This window comes from Castor canadensis, chromosome 2, assembly GCF_047511655.1.
Source record: "Castor canadensis chromosome 2, mCasCan1.hap1v2, whole genome shotgun sequence".
In the NCBI taxonomy this organism is placed as follows: domain Eukaryota; kingdom Metazoa; phylum Chordata; class Mammalia; order Rodentia; family Castoridae; genus Castor; species Castor canadensis.
Genome location: NC_133387.1, coordinates 102,669,648 through 102,691,807, shown reverse-complemented (window position 1 = coordinate 102,691,807; position 22,160 = coordinate 102,669,648). Strand labels below are relative to the sequence as shown.

Sequence of the window (22,160 nt, the reverse complement as noted above, 5' to 3'; positions counted from 1 at the left end):
TCAAAAGGGTGAATTAGGGATTAGGTGAATTACATCTTCATAAACCTGTTTTTTAAGCAATACATAAAGATATTTTAAGGACAGACAGAACCATGGAAGAGAGCTAATCTTCATTTTCCACTGGAGAATAATCAAAACTGAAAAATCACAGAATGATGTTTAAAAGAAAATATGGAAGCCAATACCCAAATGAACAGCCAAAATTATTGCAAGTGGAAGCTTCCAGTAAGAATTGGGGGCAGGGAGAAGTGGCACAGTGTATCACAAAGTTTATGGAAATATCTGACTTTTTAGTTGCACACATATAACTTTGATAAAAAGTAAAAACATCAATTAAGCAATTGAAACCATCTGGTCCAAACCTTGCTTTGTAGATAACAAAGCAAGATCCCAACTAGTTACATGTACATTTAAGATAGGAGTCTAGTTCCTAATTCCTAGCCAACCACCTCTATCGCAACCCTTCTGAATGACAGATTTAGATGGCTTCTCACAAAGACAGAAAACTCCTTGGGTGCACTGGAGATGTTTCCTGAGGGCGACACCTTCTCTGAGATGTGTTCCATGGTTACTGCCGTTGGTATGATTTTCCTGGCAAGCTTGATTAGGGCATGACCCTGGGACCCTGGGAAGGCCCAGCACTTTCCAGGGTGGACATCTGGCTGGAAAGAAAACAATGAGTTAACCTCTTCTCCAGATGTATATGTCCACCCCACAATACTGGCCAGCTAATCACCACTGATCACTGAGCTCTATTATGACTACAGTATAAAGGCATTGTTCAATAACACAAATCAAATAGAAAAACTTCCAAAATATCCCTGGGTTTGGTTGTTCTTCCAGTGTATTTTATGCTTCTATCAATCAGACCTCTTAATGTATAAGCAACTTTTCTTTCATTGCTCTAATTGAGTTGTGGGAAGGCAGCTAGAGTGTATGAGTGGTGGTGGTGCTGATGGTGCTGGTGACAACAATGATGGCAGTGGTAGTGAGGATGGTGGAGATGGTGGTAATGTAGCAGTGGAGGTGCTGGTGATGTGTGGTGATGGTTGTGATGATGGTGGAGACGGTCATGATTTGGTGATGATGGTGAAGGTAGTGATGGTAGTGGAGATGGTGGTGACGATAGTGATGATGTTGATGGTGATAATGATGGTGGCTATCATGGCAATGGTAGTGATGATTGATTGACACAATGGTAGTTAAGGTGGAAGCCATAGTAGTGGTGGTGGTGATGGTAAGGGGATGATAATGGTGATGGTGTTGGTCCTGGTGATAAAGAAGAAAATTGAGGCTATGACTTTCTAGATCTAAACTAGAGCCTGGTATGAGATGGTGGGTTTGTTCCTGAAGGTACTTTGAAATGTGAAACCAACTTCAGATGGCAGATTGTAGTTAAGAAGTGCTCTACTCTCTGGTGCCTCAGGAATTAAACTAAAAGGTTATGTGAAAACCTTATTTGGAAATTTCTCCTGTTATTATTAGACTTAGTAAGAACACGCGACTGGAATAGCACTTAGCATAACACTGGCACTTACTGACCAAGCACTTTCCACAAATGTTTAATGAATGAAATTTGGAGTGGAATACAAAGTCTATAGAAATAACTTGTATGAAAGATGTGGAAAGTCTATGTCCTGACAAGCAAGTAGTTGTGTCTGCTGATCTTTAAATAATAATTAGTCAACCATAATTTTCTGACCACAAAATAAGAAATAATTCATGGGGTGTAATGATTATGAAAACACAAGATGTCAGCTTCTGTAACAAGTTTGGTTATGCTTCTATTGCTTTCATTTTAAGAACTAACATTTTTCATGATAAATAATAACAAAATGCTAGATGAGAAAAGGGTTATTCTTCATCTTACTTTTACCTGAAGAATAATATCTGGAGGCATTTCATAATTTAGGAAACCTATCCCGTGCCAGTACAGTTTTGCTCTGTTATTTTTGTAAGTTTCTGAGGTTCCTGCTTCAATGATGGAGGCTCCTAAAATTATAAAAGTTTTTAAAATAAAAATGACATATACATTTCAAAAATATATCACTTGGATTTTAAGATTGATCTTGGAAAACTGTTACTGGTAAAATTTTTAACAAGGTAAAATTCATACCCAGGAATCAGTAGGGGAAAAAAGGGGGCTGGTAGAGTGGCTCAAGTGATAGAGCCCCTGCCTTGCAAGTATGAGGTCTGAGTTCAAACCCCAGTGCCACCCACCCCAAAGAGGAATCAACAGGAAAAGCATGGTGGTCTTCATTACCCCTGAAATGCTGTCATTTTGAGAAAATCATGTTTACTTTGTATATTTTCACAACATTTCTGAAACTGATTTGTGATAAAAAATGAAATAATGGCACAACTGAATTAAAGCTGGAATTCATATGCAGGAATGCTCTTTATCATCCAACAGTATTTGCAGCTCATATTTTAATGATGAGACTTTTGTCAGCCCTGTTCACTCAAAAACAAACAACGGAGAAACCCAACAAATGTCTAAAGTGTCCTTCAAGTTATATTTACAATAGCAATGACACAGACTTGCTGAACTTTAATTTCTGTGGGAACTTTAATTTGAATCAGACAAACATAAAATATATTTATCAAATATAATCCTTTTGGGTTACTTCATTTTAGAAGCAGAAATGAGAAATAAAAAAATGCAAATCACTTCCTCAAATGTCACTTGAGCAACACAGCATAGCACCAAAAGCCCTTCTGTTTGACAGAATATATGATTGCAAGAACTGTTACTGAGATAACACAATTTGAAATAGTAAGTGTGTACATAGAATCGTCACATTCAGCAAGTAACAATTGAAGTCCCATTTAAATTTGAACTTCAGATAACGAATAATTTTCTAGGAGTATTCATGTCTCATACAATTGTTCGAAATATTTACCCTAGAAATTATTTGCTATTTGTCTAAAATTCAAATGTAACTAGGTATCCTTTATTATTATTATTATTATTAATTTTTGGTGGGACTGGGTTTGAATCCAGGGCTTCACACTTGCTAAGCAGGCGCTCTACCAAGCTTGAGGCACTTTGCCCAGATTGACATCTGTTATCTGCAAATCCTATACATACCTTGTTTTTGGAGGCTGATACTGTCAATTAATATTCCTACTCAGCTAAAATGTTGTGAGGAAATCTCATGTGTTAATGTAAGGACTAACCACCTCCCATAATCATTTAAAAAAAATTCAGATTTTTTTTTAAGAAAAGATTGTGATGTTTTAAAATAACTCACTTAATTTTTCATCCTCTTAGTTTTAATCAACTTTATTGAGATATAAGTTACACACAACCCTCTAATTCACCCATTTAAAGTGTACAATTCAGTGATTTTTTTTTAGTATTTTCAGAGTTGTGCAGCCATCAGCACAAGTTTTATTGGATGCTTGACTCTTTTTTTTTTTTTTTTGGTGGTGGTACTGGGGCATGAACTTGGGGCCTACACCTTGAGCTACTCCACCAGCCCTTTTTTGTGATTTTTTTTTTATTCATTTATTCACATGTGCATACATTGTTTGGGCCATTTCTTCCCCCTACCCTCTTGCTTCCAGGCAGAACCTGTTCTGCTCTTATCTCTAATTTTGTTGAAGAGAAAGTATAAGCAATAATAAGAAAGTTGTAGCGTTTTTGCTAGTTGAGATAAGGAGAGCTATACAGAGAGATTCCTAGCATTGCTTCCATGATTTTTTTTTTCAAGATAAGGTCTCTCAGACTATTTGCCCAGGCTGGCTTCAAACCCAATCCTCCTGCTCTCTGCCTCCTGAGTAGCTAGGATTATAGTCATGACCCACTGGCACCTGGCTGGATCCTTGATTTTTTTTGGCGGTACCTAAGTTTGAAGTCAGGGTTTTGCACTTGCTAGGTAGACACTCTACCACTTAGGCCATACCTCCAGCTCTTTTTGCTCTGGTTATTTTGGAGACAGGCTCTTCTTTTATGCTGGAGCAAGCCTGGACAGAGACCTTCTTATTTGTGCCTATCTGGGATGACAGACACAAATGCACCAGCCATTGGTTGAGATGGGGTCTTCTTTACTTTTTGTCTGGCCTGGCTTTGAACCACAATGCTCCATATTTCTGCCTCTTGAGTAACTAGGATTACAGGCTTGAGCCTGGCTTCAAGCAATTTTTATTTCTTCATTCCAAATTTGCATCTCCCTCTCTCTCTCTGTGTTTCACCCCCCCCACCACCACCACTGTCCTCTCTCTCTCCCATTTTATTTTGTTTTCCTATTACTTGTCACGGTGATGTCACTGTGATGTAAGTTAAAGGGAAGAAAGAGGTATTTTGGCCCATTTGTTCAGCTGATTCAGTCCATTGGCTACCTATCCCAAAACACTTGGGGAGAACATCATGGTGGTGGGAGTCAGTGGCAGAGCAAATCAGCTCACATCATGGCAGAAAGGAAGCAGATAAGGTTTTGGCCAAGGACAAAATACCCCCAAGGTCCCCCCTCCAGTGACTTACTTCCTCCAGCTAGGCCCCACCTCCTAAAACCTTCAGAACTTCCCTAAATAGGGCCACCAGCCGGGCTCCAAGCATTTAACATATTAACCTGTGGGGGCCATTTCATACTCAAGCCATAACACTGACTGTCTTGCCTTGTTGGTTGTGATTTCGTTAGAGTTGACCAGGAATGGTGAAAGTTAGGCATCTTGTTTTATTTGTGAATTTAGGGGGAAGCCACTCAGTCTCTCAAACATAAATGATGCTAGCTGAAGGAATTTTTCAGGCATCCTTTTTCAGGCCAAGGAAAATCTCTTTTTTTGTTAAGAGGTTGTATCCACATGGATTAAATTTTGTTAAATGACTTCAGTGGCCCTCGTTTGATAATCAGATGATCAAATGTGTTAATCTGTTGAAGTATTTTCAAAGGCTCAACCAGCCTTAACTTCCTAAGAGAAACCCTACTTAACGGTGGTGTATTAAGTATTCTGAATTTAATTTGCCAATATTTTGTTAAGGACATTATATAATGATAAGAAGGGCTTGGAGTTTTGTATTTGTTTATCTATCTACTTAGCTATTTATCGATCTATGTATTTATTTATTTATTGCAATGCTGATGACTGAACTCAGGGCCTTTTGTATGCTAGGCAAGCGCTCGGTCACTGAGCTACACCCCTCAACCCTGGACTGTTCTTTTTCAAAAGGTTTTGGTATGTTAAAAGAAACCTACTCTAATAAATGTAGGCTATTCACATCTTTATGAATGCTTTTGGTCATTTGTGTATTTCAAGAACTTAGCCCATTTCCTCTCAGTTCTCTCTCCCTGGTGGCCAGCAACATGGCGTCCAGAGATAAGCAGTGAGCCATGGAACTGGAGTCCCAGAGTCACCGGGAGCCCCTGTCAAGCACGATGAGGAAGAGGAAGATGAAGTGAAGGAGGAAGATGAAGACAGTGATGAAGAAGCTACACTGTTGATGAGGAAGTGATTATTGAGTTGGAAGCTTATTCCATCTCAGATAACAATTATGGCAGAATTAAGAAATGAGTGCAGCAGCTTTTCCTGAAGACTCCTGTGAACACTGCAGAACTAACAGACCTCTTAATTCAACAGAACTGTTTTGGAAGTGTGATCAAACAAATGAATGTGTCAGAAGACAGTGATGAAGATGAGATATTTGCTTTCATAAGCCTTTTAAATTTAACTGAAAGAAATGGTATCCAGTGTGCTGAACAAATTAAAGAGCTGGTTCTAAGCTTCTGTGAGAACTGTGAAAAGAGCATGTTTGAGCAGCTGGATAAGCTTTTTTGTGCTCCTAGGGTTGGAACTCAGGACCTACATCTTGAACCACTCCACCAGCCCTTTTTTTTGTGATAGATTTTTTCAAGACAGAGTCTCAGGAACTATTTGCCTAGGGCTGGCTTCAAACCATGATCCTCCTGATCTCTGCCTCCTGAGTAGCTAGGATTACAGGTATGAACCACAGGTGCCCAGCCCTGGATAAGCTTTTGAACGACCACCAAGCCTATGGGCTTTCTGCTAAGAGAGAGATTCGTCAATGTCCCTCCCAGATTGCTCTGTCCATGCACAGCAACTTCAATAAGGGCCTGGAAAATGCCTTCCTACACTTGCTTTCTTTCAAGTAGATTCAGAAATGTGACTTAAGTGGAATGGGTATAGGAAGAGCTCCAGCCTGAGTTGAAGCAAGTTAAGAGTAAGAGAAAAATTCTGTGAGGTACATTCACCTCTAATAATCAACTTTTTGAAGAGTTACACTTATTTATGACATTTTAATGTCAAAGATTTAAATGGTATAAAATAGATGAGTTTCATTTAATTTCTTTGATTGAATTTTCTTCACATTCAGATTTCTATAATTTGTATTAAATGCTGAATAATTACAATAATAATGAAGTCTGGGGCTGGTGGAGTAGCTCAAGTGGTAGAGTGCCTGCCTAGCAAGTGTAAAGACCTGAGTTCAAACCCCATACCACCAAAATAATAATACTAGTATAATAAAATCTGCATCAAATTCCTAAATTCCACTGGTATACTTTATAACTCATGAAAACATAGTCCTGATACTGTGTGTCTCACTTCTCAGGGTTTTTGTTGTTTAATGTAGGAGTTTCAAGTTTGCAAATATTTTAAATATAATAACGGAAATTTACCAACTAAGTGAACTAAGAATTATACTGCCTGGTTTGAAACACAAGGTGGAAGAGACAGTACTTCACAGAACAGTATTTCTTGGAGCTCCTTGCACTTGGGTTGTTTCCCTTAAATAGTTGTGGGGCTGGAGCTGCACCTGGCAGTCAGTCTTCCCTCTATCCTGAATTCAGTGCTTTTCAGTTTTATACTTAGTCTCCTACTCCTACCCTCTCAGCTGCTACCCAGATTATACTCCTGGTGCCGTGTCTTCTGTTTTGTAAAAAATTTTGTTTTCTCTAAACAGCTGGAGTTCATGATATTTGTTTTCACAGGAGAGTGATGCCCTTCCTGCTGATGGTCTATAGAGCTGAAGGAACTGTACTGTATATTTAGACTTTTGCATAGGTTCGTCCAGATATACAGGTTAAGTGTACTTTTTGGAAAGAAAATATTTCATTGCTATTCCATTGCTTATTCTAGAATTTATGGTATTCACTTCTATTCAATTTTTGTCAGAAATTATACCCAGACTAAGTGACTAGAGACTCTGTAGTCGTCATGTGCTGTATGGCTGTGCATTTTGATATGTTTCAGTTAACGGTCATGGTTTTAAAAAAAAAAATCAGGTTTCTATGTATTTTTAACTTTGTATAGAGTAGTGATGTTGAGTGAATTTGAGAATTTGAGGCTCATCTGTTAGTTGCTATGTATGTACATACACTCAGAGTTTCCTCACACTGTTTATTATAAAAGTATACCGTAATCACTCTACAGTGCAACTGACTGCATAAATAAAATACATGTTCTCCAAAAAAATTCTGTCTCCCTTCTTTTGTCTCCCTTGCTTGTTAAATATTTATTGCTGGCTGGGTATTGTGGATATAAAGGTTAATGATTGACAGCCTAAGCTCTTAAGAATTAAATTTAGTTGGAAGATATTATGAATGTGACTTTGTAAATAGCCCTTAAACACTGCCATTTAATAATCACTAACAATGCATTTAGCTTCCTTGTGAGGCATCATTTTATGCAATCACATAAAATGTTTGCTATGCTTAAAATATTTTCTCCCTCCCTAACCTCACTGTGGCATCTCAGCTTTTTTTGTGGCACTTTTTTTTTTTTTTTTGGCGGTATGGATTTTAAACTCAGGGCCTTATGCTTGCTAGGCAGGCTTTATTAAGGCTTGAGCCACTCCTCCAGTCCTCTCTGTGGTACTTTTACATCCAGGGTTATGAGGCTGCAGCTTTTGTGCCCTCTGACATTGTATTCAAAAAGCAATCAAGACAACCATTTCTTATTTCTTTTCTTTTCTTTTTTGTGGTACTGGGGCTTGAACTAAGGGCCTCCACCTTGAGCCACTCCATCAGCCTTTTTTTTGTGATGGATTTTTTTCCACATAGGGTGTTCTGAACTATTCACCCAGGTTGGCTTTGAACCTTGATCCTCCTGATCTCTGCCTCCTGAGTAGTGAAGATTACAGGCGTGAGTCACCGGCGCCTGGCAAGACAATTGTTTTTAATTGTTTTTATTTATTATGTAGATTTATTAATTTTGCAATCTGATGTTACCATATGGGTAAATATATGTTTGTAATAAAACATTCCTTTTCTTTTTTTTTTTTAATTTGGTGGTACTGGGGTTTGAACTCAGGGACTCACACTTGCTAAGCAGGCGCTCTACCACTTGAGCCACTCCTCCAGCCCAAGCATTCCTTTTTAAAAAATGTCTTTGCACTCATTTTTCACCTTCTTTATACTCACCAGCTGACTTCAGGGCATAATCAGCCATCTGTACTTGGTCCCCTCTCAGCTTTTTAAGTACATAATGTACTAAGTTTGACATTTCCTGTAATGATTGTAAACATTTTTTTTTTTTTAACAATTTCAACCAACAGCTTCAGTTTTGACTATTCCCTCTATGGATGTGACTTAACATACAATCTGATCTATAAAATGACAGCACTCAGAACACCTCCCACACTGCTCTCTATACCTGGGTTTGTACTGTTACCTTCACGGCTCTCTGGGAGGGGCCCTTCTAAGGCTTATGAAGGACCAAAGCAAAGCTATGTTAAGGATCTCCCCATGCCCCTTCCAAAGCCCTAACCAAAACACTGACCGATAGTGCTTTCCAGTGAAGGGAAGTGAGATGGGGTTGTGACATGTGAGTGGCTGTGTCCTCACCTGGTATCCTATACTTTTAGCAATAAAGACTGGAGCATGCTAGAGTTATTTGAGAATCAGGCACTTTACAAAGGCTAGACGATTGCTTGCTTTACAAATTTTCATCCACTTGAATTTATATCGAGTTCCTTTTTTTGGTAGCACTGAAGTTTGAACTCAGGGCCTCATGCTTGCTAGGCAGGCACCCAATCACTTGAGTTATTCCACTAGCCTTGTTTTTTGTGTTGGGTATTTTCAAGACAGGGTGTCAGGAACTATTTGCCCGGGCTAGCCTTGAACTGGGATCTTTCAGATCTCTGCCTCCCGAGTACCTATGATTTCAGGTGTGAACCAGCAGAGCCCAGCTTAACCTTGGGTTCTGAAGAACACTGATTCACAAATAAGCAATTCCACATGCAGGCATAGTAGCTTAGGTTGTCACCGACTTAACTGTAACACCATCACAGTGACAAGTACAAACTGGGCAGGGAAGGCAGGAGGAGGTCAGTATCAGACTTCTGTACATTTCAAAATGTAGACCTTTAGGAAGGGAACAAAACAGTAGTGATGGTAGTTGCCATGAAAGAGAGGCAAAGCCTTGCTTTGTCCTAACATCGCCTAACTCTGGTGCTGACTGTGCCGTAGGCATAGCTCTGACATGGGAACAAAAATCACTTGCTATTTAGTATTTGTATGTAGACATTCAGCGACTGCTACTTCTTTTTTTTTTTTTTCTTTTTTTTAGGTGGTACTGGGGTTTGAATTCAGGACCTTGCACTTGCTAGACAGGGGTCCACCTCTTGAGCCACACCTCCACCACTTTTAGGGTCAAGGCCCAGAGATCCTCTTATTTGTGCTTCCCATATAACTGGGTGACAGGCACAAAATGCCATTCCCAGATTTTATTAGTTGAGATGGGGTTTCACTAACTCTCCCACTCCCTGGGATGGCTTTAAACCTTAATCCTTCCAATCTCTGCCTCCTGAGTAGCTACTATTAGAGGTGTGAGCCACTGCACCAGTCTGGAGACTGCCATTTCTGAATGACCCCTCCCTTTAAAAAAAAAACTATATAATGAAACAGAATCAGTAATTTATTCTGGTGGGAAGTAAGTCATATTGTGATACGATGTCAATTCTGTGCCACAGCACTGATGGAGTGAGTTTCCAAGGACTAGCTGTAGTGAAAGAAAGCCAGTGTTGGGTTGAATCCCAAAGAGGACACAAGCCAGGTGTCAGTGGGCTTTGCATGCAGTGGAGGAACGGGATTGGCAGCCAAGGTCACACTGTCCCAATGCCACCTGCCCTCCATCCAAGGCCCAACTTGCCTCGTCTAGCACCTCCGTGCTGTCCTGGTCCTCCTCGGCCTCTCCGTGCAGAGCCCAGCTATGGTTGTGTGTGCCATCCTTCATGTCTCTAAGCACTACCTTCAGAACATCGATTTGTTCAATTAAAAGCAGAATTTCACGAAAATTGTTCTCCAGTGTCTGGCTCTCTTTCCTGTACACGGAGAACCACAGGGTGAAAGAGGAAGGTGTGGCTTTCCCATCATGGGTTTCAGAGCCAGCAGAGGAGTTTTACATCATGGAAGGAATAAATTCTCCAGGAAGGGGACAGCAGGTGCTGTGTGTTTGTCTTCAGCAGCACATCTCACTATCTACAAACAGCAAAGTTGTTTGGGGATGCATTTTGAGGGTGTCCAGGTGCTGGGCTGGGCTGGGCTCCAAATGGAGTAGGCAGGGTTCAGTCAACCTGGCTTGTCCCTCAGGTGGGGGAGTTCACACATGGGAATCCTAAATCCCCATCATCACCCCCTTTAATGGGAATGCCTTGCATGTCAAACACAGCATGGTTTTCAAACTGTGGCCTGGAGTTGCAGGGGAAGTGCCTTGGGCAGAGTGGGCTGGCTGGCTTTTGCTAGTTTTCCAGTCTGACTGTGAGGGACTGTCTTTCCAAGAATGCACTGTACTACTTGGAAAGTTTGAAAATTATTCACAAGGGAACTAAGAAAATACCGAGCACACATTTCTTTCTTTCTTTCTTTCTTTCTTTCTTTTGTAGTACTAGGGTTTGAACTCAGGGACTCACGCTTGCTAGGCAGATACTCTACCACTTGAGTCACACCAGCAGCCCAGTATTTTTTTACATTGAGAAAAATAATCACTACTGGTCTAGTATTTTTCCCCAAATTTTACAATACATGTTTAAGCTGGGCACCAGTGGCTCACACCTGTAATCCTAGCTACTCAAGAGGCAGAGATCAGGAGGATCACGGTTCAAAGCCAGCCAGGGCAAATAGTTCCATGAGACCCTATCTTGAAAAACGCTTCACAAAAAAATAGGGCTGGTGGAGTGGCTCAAGATGTAGGCCCTGAGTTCAAGTCCCAGTACCACAAATAAGTAAGTAAATAAAATTGGGAAAATACAAACATTTCAAAGAGATAAACACTACTAAATTTTGGCACATTCCTAATAATCCCTATTCCAGTCACAAAATAGTGATCAAATTTGTCATTCTGTGCCCCAAACACTCTCAAAGCCAGAAATAAATTTTAAAATGATTTGTAATTCCCCATTCAAGGTATAAAGTGTAACGTATGTGATCGTTACCTATTTTTATCTTTTTTATTATCATTAATATTGAAAGCCCAACCAGGGTAAATGTCCTCAAGGAATGATGCATAGAAGCAGAAATATATATGAGCTCATTATTTCTTAAAGTAGTACAAATGTTGTTTCAACTTAAAGGTACATGCTCACTGTAAAGAAAAATAATCAAGAGATACAGAAAAGTACAAGAAAGAAAATTCCTCATAATTTCACTCCTGAACTCACCAACATTCATATCTGGTGACATCACCCCTAGAACTCCTGTGTGTGTGCAGATGGGAAGGAAAGAAGAAGGAGAGGAAAAAAGAGGGAAGATTAAGGGGTCAGGTGTGAATCAATCTGTATATATTATTTTTAATTTAAAAACAGTATGCTTTTATATACATGGAAATATCACAAGGAAACTCCCTGTGTAGCTATCTTAAACAAAAGTGTCATATTTTTTTTCTTTTACAAAATCATAGACCAGAAGGGTGGAAAAGGTCCTGTCTGGGGGTTGGCAACAGTGGGAGGGGGAGGATATGAGGAAAGGGTGTAGGAAAATGAATGTGGTGGAATATTATGTACTCATGTATGAAAATGGAAAAATGAGACCTATTGAAACTATTCCAGGATTGGGGGAGAGAGGATAAAGGAGAATGATGGAGGGGTGACTTCAAGTATAATATAATGTAAGAACTTTTGTAAAAGTCAAAATGTACAACTAGATTTACATATCATCTGTTATTAATGAGTATTCTTGTATGTGGAGGGTAACACTTAAATGTGTGTCTAATTGTATTTTTCTTTGTTTTTGGAATCAATTTTTTCACAGTGATTTTTTTCAGCATTCTCATGCCTACTTCTAAATATATGTTCCTCAAAATTGTTGACTTTTTACCACTTACAATACAGTATAATTTATTACTTAAAAAATAAAAACAGTATGCTTAGTTTTATTTGAATTTGGCAGAAAAAGGAAATGGCCTAAGAAAACTGCCTTTAATAAAAAAAAGTGCCTTTTTTCACTTATGTACATCTGCTGTTTTATTAACTTATTCATCTATTTGTTTTGGACAGGGTTTTGTTAAGTAGCACAGGCTGGCCTCAAACTTGTGATCCTCCTGCCTCAATGATGGGATTATAAGTGTGCACCACCATGCCAAGTTCTATATGCTATTTTAAGCAAATCTGCCTTCTTATGGTAGACAAAAAGCAATGGCTTAAGAAAAAAATGCTCTTGTCTATCATGAAGCAGAAAGGAATAACATTATGAAGAAACTCTTTTAGTTTTATAATTTTATAAAACTTCAGCATTTTGAACCACCCCAGCAAGTGACACACAGCAGAAAATCTTACTCACTTCAAAAGCTCCAGATGCTCCTTAGGCATTCGAAGTCTGGCCTGGAAAAAGGAGAGGAGAGCTTACTCTGACTCCTGCCTGCCCAGGACCAGTTGTCTTTCTTTTCTTTTCTTTTTAAACATTTTTATTACATGTTAGTTGTGCATGTGGTTTCATTGTGACATCCTACATGCTTACAATGTACCTGGGTTAGACTCCCCCCTGCATCATTCTTCTTCCCCCTCACCCTTCTAAAAATACACCATGTGACCCAGGAGCATCCTCTAGGGGCCTCAGCTGACATAGTTATCATATATGAGAAGTCTAAGAAACACAAATTTTGCCTTTTCTTGGTGGGACTGGGGTTTGAACTCAGGGCTTCATGCTTGCAAAACAGGCACACTTGAGCCACACCTCCAGTCCATTTTGCTGTGGTTATTTTGGAGACAGGGGCTTGAGAACTATTTGCCAGGGCTGGTCTTGAACCTCAATCCTCCCAATCTCAGCCTCGAACCTCAATCCTCCCGATCTCAGCCTCTCAAGCAGCTAGGCTTACAGGCGTGAGCCACCAGCATCAGGCATCACAGATCTTTTTAATAAAGAGGATCGTTCAACAGGAGCTCTAAGATGCAGACATCTCTGCCTGTTTCTCAAGATGGTGAAAGTGCCAAACAGAGTCTGAAGTGGGAGGAGCAGGGAGGAGGAGGGAGGGGAGGAACAAAGAGCGGGGAGCAGGGTTGGTCTCTGGCTGATCTGAAACAGCTCAGGCAGCAGACAGTGATAGCTGAGGGCCGTGCTGAGCCTTTTACGCTTGTCCTGGTAAACAAAGTGGGGCTTCTTTCCTAACAAAAAGGAGGTAATCACCATGGGTTATATTAGCAGTGACAATCAGAAGTGTTGTCAAACACTGACAAGGTAGGGAGATCTCATGTCTGAGCACATGCTCCAGCCAAGATAAGAAGAGAGGTGGAAATAATGTCACCATGTTGCCACAGGGCCACGTGGAGGCATCAGTAAAGAGACATGAATGTGTGGTGAAATCTCTGCCCTCCAGGCCTGCAGGAGCAGCCCCCTGCCACTTCCTCCACCAGGATGGCCAGGACCTGTGTGCTCATGGGCTCATCTGCTGTCTTCAGGCTCCCTGCATATGACAGTGGCTAGTGCTCACATTTCAGAAACCCTAGGATCACTGGCCTTGGAGCATCCTGAAGCTTCCCCATCTGCCTGTGGTCAGTAAGAAACATGCATACACTCACATGCACACATGTACATTCATGCATACACAGAAATGCACACATGCACTCACACTCACATGCACACACACTCACATGCAAGTGTACGTATACATTCATGCACATATTCTCACACGTACACTTGTACACAGATATACTTACATATACACAGGCACAAACACTAACATACTGAGCATCTGCTGTAACACAAAAGCTCAGAGAGGGTCAGTATCATTTCCTAATGTGTACAGAGAAAAAGAGGGGAAAAAGACTAGAGCGTGGGAAACAACAGAGTGTGCAGGCTGGTCACACAAGGGGAGAAGGTGAAAGGATGACCTGATCCCAGGAGAACCCCAGTGGAACGCAGTGATTTTACAGAAAGAAGTCTACTCCCCTCCAATCTTTCTAGTTGTACCATTTGGGTCTCACCAGCTCAAATTGCACACAACTCCACAGGTAAGTTGTAGAATAAAAGTCAGCGTTTTCAGCACTGCCTTGCATTCGGGAGGCCCTGGCTCCCATCCCCAGCACCACACATGGTACATTGAGGACATAATGCTTTTGCAAAGAAATCCAGCTCCTGCCCCAAACGGTGCACTGCTTAGGGGTGTTTTACAATGCTGTAAACATGTGTAACATGGAACAAGGCACCAGAGTGAACACAGCGTGGCACATAGAAAAAAATTGTGTTCTTTGTTTTGTTTTTTTCTGCTGAGCAATTTAACTTCTTATAGTCTGTCTTTGACTTTTTTTTTTTTTTTTGTGGTACTGGGGTTTGAACTCAGGGCCTTCACCTTGAGCCACTCCACCAGCCCTTTTTTATGATGGGTTTTATTGAGATAGGGCCTTGCAAACTCTTTGCCTGGCTGGCTTTGGCTGTGATCCTCCTGATCTCTGCCTCTTAAGTAGCCAGGATTATGGAAGTGAGCCTCTGGCACCCAACTTTGTTTCTAAGTTTCCGTTTGAGAATGTTCTTGGCCAGCAGATTCAGGGCTTCCAATTCATTTCTGTGTCCTGTTCTTGCCTTCAAAGAACTATAGAGTGCACATATGAATAAAAATAAATAAATAAAACAGGCCAGGCACTAGTGGCTCATGCCTGTAATCCTCACTACTCAGGAGGCAGAGACCAGGAGAATTGAGGTTCGAAGCCAGCCTGGGCAAATAGTTCACAAAAGCAAAATGGACTGGAGGTGTGGCTCAATCAGTACAACACCTGCTTTGCAAGCATGAAGCCCTGAGTTCAAACCCCAGCACAGGAAAAGAAAAAAAAAAATCAGCACTCTTGGGCCATCTGGCCAGAGTTTTTCCCCACCTCATTTTATTTTGCCTTCACTTTTCTCTGCTTTTACTTTCAATAAAACTTTGCTGCTGCTTTGCAAAAACAAAACAAAAAACTATAGAGGCTAGGTGCTGGTGGCTCATGCCTGTAATATCAGCTACTCAGGAGGCAGAGACTGGGAAGATCAAGGTTGAAAGCCAGCCAGGGCAAATAGTTCATGAGACCCTATCTTGAAAAAACCCATCACAAAAAAAGGCTGGTGGAGTGGCTCAAGTGATAGAGCACCTGCCTAGTAAGTGTGAGGGCCTGAGTTCAAACCCCAGTACCATCACTCTCCCCCAAAAACGACTATAGCAAATGTTCTTTAATTGATGTGCTAATAAATTAGAGAATTCAAACACACAGTATAAAAACATGTAGCACAAAACCAATGGGTACATAAAAATGAAGAGAAAAGAAAGACAATACTGAAAGGATGGTGAGGCTGAAATATATGTATGCCTTAAATTCCTAGAAGGTTGGTGTCTGGTTTGCTGAGAACCTTGCACACTCCTCCCTGTGGGCTGTCAGTGTGGTAAGACCTCAGACAGGAAAAGCCTCATCAAGGGTCAGGCTGACCCCACCTTCATTACAATGGCACATCCTCCAAGAATACTGGTTTTGCAACAGGCTCCTGACAGAACCCCTTCGGCCAATCCTCCCTAAGGAGTATGGGAGACTCTGTCTGAATGTGTAGCCAAGTGAGCACGGATAGGACCTATAACCTCCTGAGGAAGGAAGGGACAGGAGGAGATAGCCAAGAGATACTCAGGGACAAAACCATGCCTTCCTTTGCCTTCTGTCTTGCTTTTTAAAGATAATGTTGTCTGTGTCTGAATAGTTATGCCTCGGAACACTGCTCCGGTAATTTAGCTGGGACAAATTCAGTAAGCTGAGTTTTTTTGGCCATACAGCTATTAAATTTTTTTTCAGCAGCCAGGCACCGGTGGCTCATGCCTGTAATCCTAGCTACTCAGGAGGCACAGATCAGGAGGATCGCTGATCGAAGCCAGCCTGGCAAATAGTTTGCAAGACCCTATCTCAGAAAAAAACCCATCACAAAAAAGGGCAGGTGGAATGGCTCAAGGTGAAGGCCTTGAATTCAAATCCCAGTACCACCAAAAAGAAAAAAAATTTCAGCAAAACCCATTGAGACATCTAATTTTAAATCATTTAATTTCCTGAAGAGAAGATAGCAGTCTGTGCTCCTGGGTAAACAATTAAGCTCGCTGCTTAATATAGAATTTTAGATATAAGCCAATTAAATGCTGAAGCAGGTAATTTGAAATCACTGCTCTTGAATGGCCATGACTAAGCTTTGTGTGACAATAAATCTCGGTCCTCAGTGTACAGCAGGGAGTGGACACAGGTCAGGTCTCAGCCAATCTGGGTTCTGATTTCAGTTGGAGAGTCTATGGCTGGGCAACCTCAGGCTGCTATACTTCATTGCCTTAAAGTAGCTTCTTAGGGCCTTCACTTTGAGCCATTCTGCCAACCTTTTTTGTCATGGGTATTTTCAAGATAGGGTCCCACAAACTATTTACTGGGGCTGGCTTCGAACTTCGATCCTCCTGATCTCTGCCTCCTGAGTAGCTAGGATGACAGGTGTGAGCCACCAGTGCCCAGCTAGGAATAGTCTTATATTCAAGGCTCATTTTGAAGAAAATAAAGGGAAACATGCATTTAATATAATTAGAATTCCTTCTGATGCATAGCTTGTTAGGGTGAACAAAAGAAAGCCTTTTGAACTGGACCTCCTCCATCTTGAAGGTGACTGACTGGAAACTCTCCACCTGGCCCTAAAAACCATATACATTCACCTTTAGCCATTTACTAGAAATTCCCCACCTGGCCTAGAAGGAATGACCCACCCTTAAGCCGTTGTCTAGGGAGGGTCAGAGGGCCTAAGGATTTTCCTGCCCCTTAACCATCCAGGGACTTCTCCACACACCTCCTATATCTACCTCCAGTCTGTAAGCGGCTGGGGGCTCCAGCTCTCTTGCTGGGGACCAGCTCCGCAGGGCTCCTTCCTGAATTATAAATCCTGTGCTGGTGTTGAGCTGTCTCCCCACCTATCTATCCTGCTCCTTTTTCAAAATCTGTATCAAAGCTGGATGCTGGTGCTCATGCCTGTAATCCTAGCTATTCAGGAGGCAGAGATCAGGAGGATTGCAGCTTGAAGCCAGCCAAGGCAAATAGTGATCAAGACCCTATCTCGAAAAAACCCATCACACACAAAAAAGGGGCTGATGGAATGGCTCAAGGAATAGGCCCTGAGTTCAAGCCCCGTTAACCACACCCGCCCCAGAAAAAATCTGTATGAGTCACTAAGTTTCAATATAAACAGATCAGCTCTAAATTGTGAAGATTCTTTGTTCATCCTTCTTCTGGAAGTGTATAATAAGGAAGAAGAGGATAAAGGAGAATGATGGAGAAGGTGAATTCAACTATAGTACATTGTAAGAACTTTGATAAATGTCACAATGTACCCCCAGTGCAAAAACAAAAGAAATAATAAAAGGATTGGTGTAAAATTGAGCCACAAGGATGTTTATGCCTATAATATTGAAAAACCAGAAACAATCCAATTGTTGAGAAAGATTCACTAAATATGTTATTTACTTGAATATTAGCCATAAATGCTATCTATAAAAATATAAAGACAAAGGGACATGCTTAAAAACTGTCATTAATCCATGTATATCACCCTATACCAATATTAACTCAAAATGGATCAAGGATCTTAATATCAGACCACAAACTCTAAAGTTGATATAGGAAAGAGTAGGAAATACTCTGGAGTTAGTAGGCATAGGTAAGAACTTTCTCAATGGAACCCCAGCAGCACAGCAATTAAGAGATAGCATAGATAAATGGGACCTCATAAAACTAAAAAGCTTCTGTTCATCAAAAGAAATGGTCTCTAAACTGAAGAGAATACCCACAGAGTGGGAGAAAATATTTGCCAGCTACACATCAGAAAAAGGACTGATAACCAGAATATATAGGGAACTTAAAAAACTAAATTCTCCCAAAACTAATGAGCCAATAAAGAAATGGGCAAGTGAACTAAACAGAACTTTCTCAAAAGAAGAAATTCAAATGGCCAAAAAACACATGAAAAAATGCTCTCCATCTCTAGCAATAAAGGAAATGCAAATTAAAACCACGCTAAGATTCCTCCTCACCCCTGTTAGAATTGCCATCATCAGCAACACCACCACCAACAGGTGTTGGCGAGGATGCGGGGAAAAAGGAACCCTCTTACACTGTTGGTGGGAATGTAAACTAATACAACCACTCTGGAAAAAAATTTGGAGGCTACTTAAAAAGCTAGACATTGATCTACCATTTGATCCAGTAATATCACTCTTGGGGATATACCCAAAAGACTGTGACACAGGTTACTCCAGAGGCACCTGCACACCCATGTTTATTGCGGCATTATTCACAATAGCCAAGTTATGGAAACAGCCAAGATGCCCCACCACTGATGAATGGATTAAGAAAATGTGGTATCTATACACAATGGAATTTTATGCAGCCATGAAGAAGAACGAAATGTTATCATTCGCTGGTAAATGGATGGAATTGGAGAACATCATTCTGAGTGAGGTTAGCCTGGCCCAAAAGACCAAAAATCGTATGTTCTCCCTCATATGCGGACATTAGATCAAGGACAAACACAACAAGGGGATTGGACTTTGAGCACATGATAAAAGCGAGAGCACACAAGAGGGGGTGAGGATAGGTAAGACACCTAAAAAATTAGCTAGCATTTGTTGCCCTTAACGCAGAGAAACTAAAGCAGATACCTTAAAAGCAACTGAGGCCAACAGGAAAAGGGGACCAGGAACTAGCGAAAAGGTTCGATCAAAAAGAATTAACCTAGAAGGTAACACCCACGTACAGAAAATCAATGTGAGTCAACTCCCTGTATAGCTATCCTTATCTCAACCAGCAAAAACCCTTGTTCCTTCCTATTATTGCTTATACACTCTCTACAACAAAATTAGAGATAAGGGCAAAATAGTTTCTGCTGGGTAGCAAGGGGGAGGGGGGAGAGGGAGAGAAAAAAAAACTGTCATTAAGAAGAAGAAAGCTCCAGGTACCAGTGGCTCACGCCTGTAATCCTAGCTGCTCAGGAGGCAGAGATCAGGAGGATTTCGGTTCAAAGCCAGACACGGGCAAAAAGTTTGCAAAACCCTTCACAAAAAAATAGGGTTGGTGGAGTGACTCAAGGTGAAGTCCCTGAGTTCAAGCCCTAGTACTGCAAAAACAAAAAACAAGAAAAAGGAGGAAAGTAAGCTATGAAACACTGTCCACTGCCTACTGCACACAACTCAGGAACTACCAAGGTCTCACTGAGAAATAGTTATATCCAGTCTCCACCTGTTTCCCACAAAACTCCTGTCCACATGAAAAATGAACAGGCTGGAACTCCACCTCAAGATCAAGAAAAATACTGTCCTTAGAAACACAGCCTTCGGCTTTCTTTTTTCTTTTTTTTGAGGGCAGAGGATGGAACCCAGGGCTAAGCAGAGACACTACCACAAAGCTATAACCCCAGCCCTGCCTTAGGCACTTCTATTTCTTTCTTTCTTTATTTGCGGTACTGCAGTTTGAACTCAGGGCCTCACGCTTCTTAAGCAGGTGCTCTACGGCTTGAGCCACTCCACCAGCCTGTCTTTTTGTATTGGGAATATTTGAGACAGGGTTTCTTGAGCTATTTGTCTGGGCTGGCTTTGAACCACGATCCTCCTGATCTCAGTCTCCTGAGTAGCTAGGATTATAGGTGTGAGCCAGCAGCACCTGGCTCTTAGGCAATTTTAAAGGGAAACACCATTGAGGATGTTGATCAGCCCAAAACTGAGAGATGCAGGAAAAGAATGCTTTTTGAAAGTCAGAGGGCTAACAGCACTCAGCTCATTCCTTCATTCATTGAGATACTTCGGGAGACCCCCTGTGCCTGTGGGCAGTTTTAGCTGTGGAAAAGTTCTCTTGCTCATTAGATTTTAGTAAGAGGGGGAGATGGCAGGAAGAGGGCTGGCAAAGAAATCAATGAGTTAGCCAGGAACTGGTGGCTCATGACTGTAATCCTAGCTTCATGGGAGGCTGAGCTAGGGAGGATCGCGGTTCAAGGCCAGCCATGGCAGATACTTCCCAAGACCCCCATTTTCAAAAAAGCAGACCAAGACAAACTTCAGGTGGACTCAAGTGGTAGAGCACCTGCTTTGCAAGTGTGAAGTCCTGAGTTCAAAACCTGGTCCCACAAAACAAACGAAAAAAAAACCTGAGTGTCTGAGGTAAGACACAGGTGACATGAGGAAATCCCTCTACCTGTATTCTGAGTGGACACAGAAGCCTCTATGAAGAGGGATTTGAGCTGGGCTGAATGTCAGGAAGGAGTCACCCCTGTTAGGATCTAGGGCAGAATATTGTAGGCAGAGGGGTCACCCAATGTTAGGGCCTGGTAGAACCTGCCAGAGAAATTTACAAGTGTATTAGTGAGGATATCCCAAAAATCAGAAACATTCTGGCTCAGGCAATTGTGGGGACCAGCAAGTCTGAAGTTGTCATGTAAAATGACAGGCTGGGGACCCAGGGAAGATGGTCCATGATGTAGTTTGGAGTTTGTAGACAGTATGAATGACAACTCCCTTTCTTGTGGGAATCTCACACAAGATCTTCAACTGATTAGATAAGACCTACCACTTTGAGGGAGTTATCTTCTTTTCTCAAAGTCCATTGATTTAAATGTCATCATACTAAAAAATATCTACTGTTACATCTGTACTGGGTATCAGGGTTGAGTCAGGTGACACATAAAGTTAACCATCACAGTGGGGGTTCATCACAAATAGGAAATAGTTGGAGACACCAAGATCCACTTGAATCTCATTGCTGTTTTCCTGGGGATGACCTAACTGGTCCCAGCTCCTAGGGCCTGGGGCATGGGTGTGAACACACTGAGGACACCTGTGCTGCAAGAGTTATCTCAGTCTGACCCTCCCTGTGGGTTTCCATATGGCTGTCCTTTTGTAAAGGATCTGAGGCTCACAGACTCTCAGTATATGCAGAGATCAGTGTGTCTAAGATTTGGAGTGATTTCAGCTATCAATCTAGGAACTCCCAGGAGAATGCTCCTTACTGCAGCTGCAGGGAGCATACTTGTACAATTTCCTTCCTTTAGGGACTCCATGTGGCAAGACACATTGGAGTGAAGCAGCTGCCGGATGGACTGGGAAGTAGAGGATTTCAGAGGCCCTGGGGGACAGGCCAGGAAGAAGTGTGCAGCCATCAGTCAGGTCCATGAGTGGAGTCACTGTGTGCTGAAAGGTCCGCACATGGGTAGAAGCACTCGTGGAGTAGTGTTGACCTGGCTGTAGTTCCTCCATCCTCTAGTCTTTTCTGGTTGGACACAGCTCAGTCTAGAATGCTGGGGAGGAAGACCAGGGGGTGAGGTGGACCAGAAGGAGGAGGACATTCAATGACAGTTTCTTCGGTCTAAGAACGCTGAGATCTAAGGGGAGAACTACACTGACCAGCGTTGTCAGGAAGGCTAGCAATAAAGATTCACTTGCAGCCAGGTGCTGGTGCTCACGCCTATAATCCTAACTACCTAGGAGGCTGAGATCAGGAGGAGAGCAGTTTGAGGCCAGCCCAGGCAAACAGTTCTTAAGACTCCCATCTCCAAAGTAGCCAGAGCAAAATGGACTGGAGGTCTGGCTCAAGTGGTAGAGCATCTGCCTAGCAATCTCCAGGCCCTGAGTTCAGTCCCTAGGACTGCCCAAAAAAAAGATTCACTTGCCATGGTCCCTTATGTGCACCCTCTCTTAGGGCACCTTTAGGGAAAAAAGGCTACAGAGAATTTTTAGGGCTTCTTAGCCGTAAT

General features: G+C 41.6%; 1 protein-coding gene across 4 annotated transcripts in view; it reads right to left on the bottom strand.

Moving 5' to 3' along the window:
• The window catches only part of Sun3 (Sad1 and UNC84 domain containing 3), a 28,373-nt gene that overhangs the window by 3,488 nt on the left and 2,725 nt on the right, over positions 1–22,160 (bottom strand). For 2 of the 4 annotated variants that reach the window (XM_074065404.1, XM_074065405.1), the window contains exons 3-7: positions 12,735–12,775; positions 10,111–10,282; positions 8,382–8,466; positions 1,871–1,992; positions 495–662 (exon numbers count right to left, since the gene is read on the bottom strand). In XM_074065404.1, coding sequence (XP_073921505.1) covers positions 495–662; positions 1,871–1,992; positions 8,382–8,466; positions 10,111–10,282; positions 12,735–12,775 — 588 coding nt within the window. Of the gene's footprint in view, positions 1–494; positions 663–1,870; positions 1,993–8,381; positions 8,467–10,110; positions 10,283–12,734; positions 12,776–20,605; positions 21,410–22,160 lie in introns of those variants that run through there. The other 2 variants (XM_074065406.1, XM_020165176.2) reach the window with 2 other exon arrangements.